Source organism: Eschscholzia californica, unplaced genomic scaffold (assembly GCF_041429995.1).
Source record: "Eschscholzia californica isolate CP2 unplaced genomic scaffold, dmEscCali1.0.p SCAF_2, whole genome shotgun sequence".
Lineage (NCBI taxonomy): Eukaryota > Viridiplantae > Streptophyta > Magnoliopsida > Ranunculales > Papaveraceae > Eschscholzia > Eschscholzia californica.
The window spans coordinates 46,521,156-46,532,510 of record NW_028238309.1 but is presented as its reverse complement, the minus strand read 5'-3'; the positions used below and the strand labels follow the sequence as shown (position 1 = coordinate 46,532,510).

At 34.5% G+C, this 11,355-nt stretch overlaps 1 protein-coding gene across 1 annotated transcript; it reads right to left on the bottom strand.

The window, feature by feature from the left end:
- Positions 1-2,502: 2,502 nt before the first annotated feature.
- On the bottom strand, positions 2,503-11,355 carry HEXO1 (beta-hexosaminidase 1). Its single transcript, XM_086660068.1, has 15 exons — positions 10,822-11,355; positions 10,641-10,724; positions 10,385-10,420; positions 6,850-6,961; positions 6,679-6,749; positions 6,407-6,537; positions 5,591-5,607; positions 5,311-5,359; positions 5,124-5,224; positions 4,841-4,900; positions 4,563-4,596; positions 3,807-3,905; positions 3,499-3,558; positions 3,156-3,406; positions 2,503-2,825 (listed from the first exon to the last, which is right to left on the bottom strand). Exons 1-15 carry the CDS (start codon positions 11,200-11,202, stop codon positions 2,650-2,652), a joined length of 1,662 nt encoding a protein of 553 aa, XP_086516194.1. The 5' UTR covers positions 11,203-11,355; the 3' UTR covers positions 2,503-2,649.

Below are 11,355 nucleotides of genomic sequence, written 5' to 3'. Positions count from 1 at the left end.
TTTTAGTTCAACAAAATATATATATATATATATATATATAATTTACAAAATTTAAGCTTGACATTGTTAAAGACCTTGCAAACATTTGGAACTATTGAAGTCACACGAATAGATTTTGTTCCTGAAAAACATGGAGTTCATTTAACAAAATAAAACAAAAAAAATCACAAAAGGATGGGTTCATGGAGTTCAATGTAGGGTTCACCAACATTTTTAAATCTGACATGTTCGTAGAAAAATTAATGCATATATTATCTCATGTTCTTCCTTCGATTGTGAATCAAGTATTGAACAAATAATCAATTTATTTTCTTTCGTTTTCTTTGACAATATTATCTCATTTTTTTCTTATGTATTTTAACTATTTTATCACCGGCATACTTGTATTTACACGCGGAAGGTGCTCAATTGAAGTGTTTGTGCACGAGGCACGGGTTATATATATTCGTACATAATGCGATAAATAATTTTATTCACAAAAGTCAGAATAATTAAAAGATAAACAAAATAATATACGATACTAGCCGAATGCATTAGACCGTTGTACTTGCTTATTCAAATAATGCATTGAATAAGCTAGCTGCAGTGGATCTTAAGTTGTACTTATCACAAAGTCATTATGGGTTTTGCTCTAACATGAATCATTTATAATAGTTTTTACCCTTGGATCCAAATAAAAGTTAGTTTACTTCAATATCTCAACGTTTTTATTTGTTGAAGTTCAATATCTCAACATGACATAAGACTTGTAAGAAAGGTTTATTGTTGCATGAGCCCTTTACTTGAATGTTTGAAATCATCTCACTTTTTTTTACCATTATTTCATAGAAGTACTTGTATTCAACCAAATTATATTTAATGATAACCCCTATTTAAACTATTACAATGTCAGGTATTTATTGATAAAGCTATGCAACAATTGTAGTCATATATTATCACACTACTATATCTATTACATGTTCACTCATAAAAAATTAATGTAGGTAATCACACGTATAAGATGACATTCCCATTTGCATGATCAACAATTAACATAATCATATTGATTCTCTTTCGCTTCCAATTAGTTGTATATTCCTACATTTTGTAGATGATTAATGGATTTGATTCCTCTGAATATCAAAAAAAATTCAATAAACGATTCTTATGAATGATGTATGAGTTATTACTTTAAGGGTTTTGCCTTATCCAAAGCAACAAAGTACACTAAATACTAATCCATTTTTTCAATGTATTTCTTTAAATTTGCTCTTCAACTCTTCTTGTGTCGTCCTTCTTTTTTCTCCTTCATTTCCCCCCTATATTTCTCTGCTATTTCATCTATTTGCCTACCAATATTAATCTTTTAGCGCTTAATTCATTCTTAGATTCGAGTCCTGTATTAGATAATGACATGTGGAAGTTTAGCTTTGAGTTATTTCTAATCAATGAGACTATACTACAGCCATCATCAATAGAGTTTTTGAAACTTTTTTTGTTTGAAGAGTTTTTGAAACTTGACTTAGAAACCTTCACCTAGTGAGTTGAAATAGGCATATTTAGGTTAAAAACAAGCATTTTTGTTATTATCTTATCACAAATCATTGAATGAATCAGAAGAATGTAACTTCTTAAAAGTCCTCAGAGAACAAATATGGGATTATAACAGACTGAAAAGAATCAATCATGGCATTTGCACTCAAAAAATCCATTTAGAAGAAAAAGCCAAATCTACTTGATATAGTGACAGCAGGGTTCTCAAACTACTTTAGATTGACATCATTTACCTCGTTTTTGATATTTGCTGGGTGAGCCTGACCGACGTAATACAAAAAAAATAATCTGAAATCGCTTTAGTGAATGTGAAGATACTGACTTAGTCCCGAGTAGGAAAGTTACGGGTAAGGAGAGTTTGTATCGACTATAGAGACTTAATTCAGTGACTAGGATTCATCAATCCCCTTCACCTTTAAGAGATCGGATTTTAGAGAGACTCGTCGGACAATAATTCCATTGTTTCCTAGACTGATACTCGGATTATAATCAGGTTGAGATTGATTTAGAGGATACGAAGAGACTATTTATACATGTCCCTTAGCCTATGTAACGTCTCCGCAACATTCCAAAGGCTTCTCCGATATGTCTGTTAAAAGTGTTCAGGAATGATTTCTTTATCGTATCAACTTTGTGTTAGCTTAATTACTTTCTTTTCATGTTTTAGTTTTACACAACTCAAGCTTCGTAGATCGACATGGGTGTTATCAAGTTCACTATTTCGCTACCTACACTTGAGTTTACAAGTTGACGGTGCTAGCAATTATGAACCTAGGCGATGTTGTTTTGTCCTACCACAAAGATCACAATTTATTCGCCGACATAAGTGTAGCTAGCCTAGATATATGACAATTTGTTGTTAGGTTTAACACTAGAGAATTTTATCTCATTTTGTCGTATTTATGTAGTAAACACAAACTGATTCCAAAAGGAATCGGAATGACCTAATAATGAGGCAAATATGGGATATGATCAAACAATAAATTATAAAACATATTATTGACGAGTATGACAAACACACATTATTGACGGAGGGGCAAACAGAGGTAAAAATAACTTATTAAACATGAAGGAAAGCGTGTAAATTACAAACTCACATTGCGAGGAACTCTAAATTTATTGTTCATAGCATGATCCAGGACCGATTGGAGGCATTCGGGCGTACGGATTCTTCACAGGAGCTGCTGCCACTCCTCGTCGGTTCAACAAGCATCTGAAGTATTCCAACCTTGGCAGTACTGTTAAGTTTGTATTTTTCGCAGAAGTCATGTCTCTCCTGCTCCACAATCGCTCTACAAGTAAAAGAGAATTTGGAATGTGGATGAAACGAGTTAGACCGTTTAGGATTTGTTGAACATAACAGAAAAACGAAAATAAACCGAAGCAAAAAAGCCATCAATATGAAAAGAACGCGAACCAGAATAAAAAAGAACTATAAGAGATTGAAAAGGAATTGATACTTAACAGAACTGGATACATAGTTATTTCACTATTTCCCACAAGATTCAAGGTCAGGTGAAAATCTTAAAATGGATTATCGGTACCAGTTAGCAATTCAGAGGGTAATATAGATAAACCTTTTGAATGGACACAAGGGGTTATTATTCGCTTTGATCACATACCTGCTGCAGCTGCAGCACGAGGCCAAATAGTTTGTAGGACATCTGAGGTATCGATTCTCTCACCCCACATGCAAACTTCACCACCAAGCACAAGCTTTTGCTCTTCAACACCATTTATTCCTTCTGCAGGGTCGGTCGTATAGAAATTCTCCCAAGGGACATCTATATGATCAAGGTACCATACACCTTGGTTGCTATAAATACATCTGAAACCTTTTGCAACTGCCCGTGGACAAACTCCTGGTCCCAACCTGCAGCATAGATAGTATGCTGATATATTACGGGACCTATAGCAGTGAAATGGTACCGGAGTGTAATGATTAACAGAAGTAGAGGAAATCACCAGTTGTGTACTACTGTTTGTGGGTTAAGGTCTCCCTCGAATGAGTTGAATGTTTCTTCCCTGAGATATGTCAAAAACGAACAATTGCCCGATTATATTATAAATATTAGACATTTTTTTCAGAAATACTGCTGGTTACATATATGGTGGATTTTTCATGTCTCAGGGCTAACGAAGGAGTAAGATCAATTGATCTTCTTTATATAAGTTAAAACGAATTGATTCTGAAAATATGTCAGAAACAATTAAAGAGCAAAGACTAAAATCCTAAATTAAAGATATGTGTTAGTAACACTAAAGGCACGTACCAGTTGACAGGGATCCAACCGTTTCCAACTGCTAGCTCTTGAGCTTTCAGAACGAAATACTGATATGCATCTTTCCCAGTCATGTTGCGTTCTTCAAGCCTGGAATTAGTCCACACATTTGTCAGTGGCATATCGCATTCACATAGAATGTGTTTTTGACTTGTTCACTGTGATAGTTATCAGGGACATGAAAGCCTATACTAGGATATGCGGAACTCCAGATAATTTGCATTTACAAAATACTGGTAAGGAAAGCTATGCCTCTGAATTAAATGTGAGTCCGAGTCCCATACTTATGTCTTAAGGACAACACCAAAGTTCACAGTTTTCGAAATTGAGGCTGGTCATTAACTCGAGTACTCGACGAAAAAGAATGTTGGTAGACGCAAATACACCATTACTAGGTGAACAGAAGGCTTTGACAGGATTTTCTCTTTTTCGTCAAAACCCAGTTCATTTATTGAGATAAAAGGAAGATAAGTAATCAAGTCATCCAAAAGAAATGGCTCTTATTGATCACTCTAAATATGTTTAAGTCAACTGATTCTTCTTATTAACAAAATGACTTTTTCAGTTGATGATCACATCTGCTAAAACATAAACCTCATAAAATTTTCAACATTATTTAGTAATTTCTCATATACTTTAAGGATATATATAATTATATATACATATATGTATTTGGGTTAAAAAGATGACGAAAATGGCGTGAAAATGTGATAACTAGAAGACTTATGTGAAAAGGCAACTACATACCATTGATTCACTTGGGGATTTGAGACCCAGCAATCTGCGAAAAAGAAGGTACAGCTTTTACAATCATAAGCCTAAAAAGTGAAAATACCAGTTACGATTCTGGCAGAGTTCTGATAATTGAAAAATCAACATGCTTGAAAAGGAAAATAACTAATTATCTCATGTACTAAGATTGGCATATAAACCTACTGCTTTATGACCTTATACTATATATAGGACATATAAATCTCGCTGTAGAAAAAGAAAAGCATACAGATGAATTAAGTAATTTAACTAACCAGTATTAACCTCATCGCCTCCTAGGTGAAAAAGATCAAATGGAAAAATTTTCCTCATATCTGCAAAATCCAAAAAGCATGGTATTAATGTTTATCAAGAATACTATTAGACAGAAACCTTTTATTAACATCAAAAGGGCCTTGTCAGCTTAACCTTATACAACCACATGGCAAACACAGAAAGATTGAATAAAAGAAAATGGACCAAATTGTCCTAAGATAATCAATCCTTCAGTCTTAAAGTTCAACTGAATTTATGTACAATAAGGTTTTGCGGAATTACCTGTCAAAATGCCTGAAATCACATCAAAAGTGAAGTTCTTTGACACATCAAGAGGTTCCCTACAGGCCTCAGAAGGCCAAAGTTCAGGATACCCAATCCCCCTGCAAAAGTACATAAAATAAATAAAATTTTCCTACCAAAAGTTAATCATTTAAAAGAATTAGAAGAGATCAACAAAAATGTTTACCATGATTCAGCATGACCTGGAACATCTATTTCTGCCATTACATTGATGCCTGCAATAAGTGAACAAAAAGTATCAAGAATGAAATGCAACACGATAATTATTCAAACCCAATCAAGATCAGTATGAGTTTACTGATCTATTTATGTTACTCTGATTCTTCAATTGGAACATTACAATACTCAAGAAACATTGTTTTCCAAACCAAGGTAAGAAAGAGAACATAATTAGAAAAAAAAGTTCACTTCGACAATTTTACAGATAGGAATAGATGGAAACATACCTCTCATTTTGGCGAAGCTTCACAATGTGAGATTTCATTGAGGAGACATGAAGCAGAAAACCAACTATTAGCATGAAAACAAAGTAACAGAAAATGGCGGAGAAGAGAAATTATAGATCCTATCACATTGATATCTATCTAGATACATTTCAGGAAGAAGTTCAATTGGACACAATCGATACAGACCCGGTTTCAGCCAACAATAGCATCGCAATACGATTTTTTCAAAAGACCAAAGAAGTATATTAGATGCAGGAAAAAACAGTACAGTTAAAATAGAGACCCTCTGGTAGGCATTTCAGTATGGAGCCACAAAATTTTGACGGAAGATTGAAAAACAACAGTTCATGTTCTTTATGCTTAAATTGCTCACATGAAAGAATTTCATGTCAGAAGTGTGTATAATTTAGAGGGAAACCGTAAAATTGTATTGTGTGTACACCTCATTATGAAATATCTTATAGCTGCTATATGAATAAAATGCTTACATTAAGAAATGTCTGATTGCCTTATTTCACTACAAATCTAACACATGCCAATATCTGCAAACTGATAACGTTGCAAACTATCAATTAAAAGCTTCCAATTTTGGGACAAGTTGATTTCTATAGATACTGGAGTTAGAATCATATAGAGAAATGCTTTAGTTTCCACAATAACGGACCCTCTCATTTTTAACACTATTAGAAAATTTATAGGTTTTCAGCAAAATGCAACCAATAATAGGACAAAGCTCAACTGTACTAGAACGTGATATCAAACAATTATATAGAGAAACTCTCATATCGCAATGGAAAAATACGCCATATATCTTACTCAACCACGTCGTAAGCATCCTCAACTGTGTAACGCTCCCACTTCGTATATGAACCCCTCCACAAATTTGGATATGATGGTACTTCCAAAGGAAATGACTGCTCGTCTATGATGTGCCAATGAAGAACATTCTACTGAATGAAATTGTCAATATTAGAAGGGAATGAACAAAAATTAGAGAAATAAATGGATGGGAAGATTAAGAGGTATCATCTGTCCAGATACTGTTAGCGAAAAGGAAGAACATAAAATGGATAAAGACAAGTTCTTACAAGTTTAGCATAAGACATTGACTCAATTACTTGCTTAATCACTTTAACTGGTAGATAGTGACGCGAGGTATCTGCATACGAATGTTAGAGTATTTAAACTCCATAATCACTAGTAAGGAAAACGAGAGAGAGAACAAAATTATAATTATTCTTAATATAATTCTTCCGTACCAAGCAGAAGCCCGCGAAATTGAAATCTTGGCTCATCCTCAATATACCATGGTGCCTTGTACACTTGGACAGTTTTAGTTCCATAGTTAAAAGCACATAATTGGCTGAATGTCTACAAGAGATACAAAAGTATATAGTGAAAAGGGGTCTGCAGATTTCAGTGAAAATTGAACATAGTTCAACCCACATAAGAAAGGTATACCAAGTGTAAGACAGTGATAATATCTATTTTATATAAATTCAATGTGAGCGGACAATGCACATAGTTAGAGCATGAAAGTACGAATAGACATGAAAGTCCAATAACATGCTTCCTACAAGAAATTTTTATCACATCTATTTTCTCCAACAAGATGGTCTTTCGGTGCATTTAAATTTTTCAAATGCCATAAGCACTCTGACTCCACTTGGCGTACTAAGTTTTCCAAATATTCAGGGCAAATTTCTGTTTAAATTTTGATTTGTTGTCGTCTATCCAGGTGTGATTATATAAACCAGTTTGTACTTGGCCCATTGACAAAAGAAGTGCGAAAATTTGCAACCACTTCAAAAGTTACAAACATTCAGTCCTTTTTGCAAAACTTATTTAGACTATAACATAGACAATATTGTTACAGTTAGTCCCACATAGGTTGTGGAGGAGGTGGTGGCCACTTTGTAAGTGTGAGGGAAAGCAACATTTCTTGAGCTAGCTTTAGGGGTGAGAGAAGCGCACGACCACTTGAGGGCAAGGAAGGCCCAAGATCATACCCTCAAGTATGGCAACACCAAAATAGGCACCACCAAAAAATAATTTGTGTCATGAATATTTGCCAAAAATTCATTGCGTACCAGGCATAAACTTACCTATTCTATTTGTTGGTCATTCAACTGGTTAGCAATGTTCTTATCCATTTGAAGTAGTAGATTATAATCTTCCAAACTACTAAACCAATTAAATATCTGTAATCTTTCATATCAAACAGTACATATTTGCCTAGTTGAGTATCAAGACCATATTAGAGAGAAACCCCAAAACTTCTTTGACCAGCACCAAGCTAGTCACTATGAATATGAAGTTACAACTTTCCCGACTTACTGTACACAAAGTCTAGTGCACTCCCCGGTTAAAAAATTTCACTACAACTCTATTACCCTCAAACTTACAGAACTCTCTTGATCTCATACTTTTTCTTTCTCTCTCACCTATACAGAGGAGAACTTCAGAATGGGAAGATTAAGCATTGTGAATGAGCATGGCTATTTATAGCCTTCATTCACCCGTAAGATTAATATAAATAAAAAATGTTTGGCCACCATTTTTTCCGTACACTTTACCTTCATTAATGCATGGTTTCATTTGTCTTCCTCAAATCAAGGGAATATATGAAATCAAAGACTTTCTTGCTTCCATCAGTAAAGGGTGAAAAGATCTTGCTTGAAACTCAAAGGTCTTGCCTTCAAATCCCTTCAACATGACCCCACCATATAACAATCTCCCACTTGGGGTTATGTGACTTAAAGTTGTAAAATATCCACCTTTATCTTTCAACTTGGATCGGTGCTAACACAACCTTTTTTATGCAGTTATCCGTCTCTCTCAGTATGATAGACCCACTGAAGCCTTACAGAGCTTCAACTCTTCAATTGTGACTCCTTATTTAACATGTTTGTTGGATTCTTTGAACCAAGAATCTTTTCCAATAGTAGCTCACCATCGTCCAGAAGCTATCGAATGAACATCTATATGCTTTGTCCTTGCATGATTGGTTGAGTCCTTGACAAGATGAATAACACTCTGACTATCATTGTACAAAATACTTTTTTCCTTATGATGCTCCAACTTTGCTAATAAAACTTTCAACCATATCATTTTCTTTCTTGTTTTTGTCACTACTACATACTCTGCTTCTGTGTTGACAAAGTCACCAGCTTTTGTAACTATGACTTTTGTTTTGAGTGGATATGTAGATGCAGATTTCGCACATGACCTTGATAAAAGGCGAAGCACGACAGGCTATGTTTATACCTTGGGATCAACTACAGTGGGTTGGAACTCACGGTTACAGAAGTTGGTGACTTTGTCAACAACAGAAACAGAGTATAAAGTAGTGACAGAAGCAAGAAAGGAAATGATATGGTTGAAAGTTTTATTAGCAAAGTTGGAGCATCAGAGGGAAAAAAGTATTTTATACAGTGATAGTCAGAGTGTTATTCATCTTGTCAAGAACTCAGTGTATATGCAAGGACAAAGCATATAGGTATTCGCTACCCTTTCATTTGATCACTTCTGGAAGATGGTGAGCTACTACTAGAAAAAATTATTGGTTCAAAGAATCCAGCAGACATGTTAATCAGAGGGGTCAAAATTGAAAGGTTGGAGCTCAGCAAGGCTTCAGTGGAGAGAGGCGGATAGCCGCATCAAGAAGGTTGTGGTAGCACCATACCAAGTCGAAAGTGAAAATTTGATATTCTACAACTCCAGGTCGCATGTGTTATTAGACCGTAAGTGGGAGATTGTTAACTGGTGGGGTCAAATTGAAGGGGTTTGTTCAAATTCAATAAGTATGTAGCCTATGGCTTTGAATTTCAAAGAATCATGTTTTTTACGAAAGCAAGCATCACCATCCGCTCCTTGTTTTGAGGAAGAAAAATGCAGCCATGCATTTATGAAGGTAAGGTGGATGCACAAAAATTGGTAATCAATTAAATTCTCTTGATCTCATCTGGGAGATGGAGTGCTATAAATAGCCTTCCTCATTGATCAGAATTTATCATCTCATCTTCTAACTTTCCCTTTGTACAACTATAAGAAAAATATATAGAGATCAAGAGAGAGTTTGTAAGTTTGAGGGTGAGAGAGTTGTAGTGAGGCTTTGTAATCGAGGAGTGCATTAGACTTTCTGTACGTTAACTCGGGAAAGTTGTAAAATTCATATTCATAATGGATGTTAGTGCGGCTCATAGAGGACGTAAGACTTGCACCGAACCTCTATTAATCTTGCGTGTCATTATTCTTTATTTGCTTCGTGGTTATGTTGTATTTATTCACCATTGCATCCTAAGATCCTGATACTTCCGCATTACAGAAAAAACATTAAGTAGACTGGTCATTTATTTGAAGTGGCCTAATTTTCTGAAGAAACCATACCTCAAATACGGCAACACTAAAATAGACACCACCAAAAAATAACTTGGGTTGTGAATATTTGCCAAAACTTCATTCTGCACAAACTACAAAGCATAAACTTACCTATTATATTTGTTGGTCATTCAACTGGGTAGCAATTCTTCACTTCTTACATGTTGAAGTAGTAAACTAATCATCCAAACTACTAAACCAATTAAATGTTTGTAATCTTTCATATCAAATGTTACATAGTTGACTAGCTGAGTATCAAGAGTTCAAGACCATATTAGAGAAAAAACCCAAAACTTCTTTTAAATCGAAATTTGAGCAAACAAGATCAACCTTCTTAAATCCTGATTGGATATAAAACCATAGCATGTTGACTATTATACATATATATGAGTGTGTCTATGTACATAAACATACCTCTAATCCACGTAAGGCACCATATACGGTATTTGCCTACAAAGACAAAATATATAGTCATTACACCAAAACCAACAGTTCAATCTCAAGCATAAACAACATATAATGGATGCCATTAACATGCATCAATTTACACTCTCAATCAGAAAGTAAATTCAATGTGGAGAAACAAAAAAAGCATATAATACTTGATACTATCACAAATAACACAATAACTTGATTGAGCTAACAAATCGATGAAGGACTATGAATGTACCTCAATTGCCGCCTCTCCGATAATCGAAAGACCATCTTCTGCTGCTACATATAGAGAATAGCTCTCATCCACATTCAAATTAAGCTATTGAATAAACAAACCAATTCCAAACATTAAGAAAAATCAAGAACACTAATAAGTTTGATGAGCTTATAAAATTAGTAAAAGAATCAAAACTCACAGTTTCATCATCAGAACTGACGAAGATCCTGAGCTTATTAATATCATAAACAACATTCTTCTTCTTAGAATTTAAATCATAATGCCTAAACCGATGTTTAAATATAATTTCCTTATACCTCTTAAATGCTTCACTAACAATAAATGAATTACCACCATTTCCTCCAATTTCAAGAAAAAGATCAGGATTAACAGAGATCGTACTATTTCCATAACTATAATTTGAAGGTAAAGGCCATAAATAAGTTATTGAATCATCATGGAGTTCTGAGTTTGATTTAAACCCTAGAACTCGACTTTGGACTCTGACACTGAAATTTGAAGAGAGTAGAGAGAGAAAGAAGAGAGGGATGAGAAGGAAGTTTAGAGATTTAGTCCACATTTAGGATGATGATGAATTGGGGATTTTCTTTTGAACTGGAAATGATGATTATTGTTAGTGGAAGGGAAGACGATCGGCACCGGAATATTAAAGTGGGGGATAGACTTTGGTGGGTAATGATTGTCTTTACCACGTACGCAATTATTTGCCAGG

Excerpts from the sequence above, each read along its gene's own strand:
- HEXO1 (XM_086660068.1), bottom strand. The coding sequence starts at position 11,202 with ATGTGGACTAAATCTCTAAACTTCCTTCTCATCCCTCTCTTCTTTCTC. Across the intron at positions 10,725-10,821 it reads TCAGTTCTGATGATGAAACT|CTTAATTTGAATGTGGATGA; the intron begins GTGAGTTTTGAT and ends TTTATTCAATAG. Across the intron at positions 3,559-3,806 it reads GGTTGGATCCCTGTCAACTG|GGAAGAAACATTCAACTCAT; the intron begins GTACGTGCCTTT and ends GACATATCTCAG.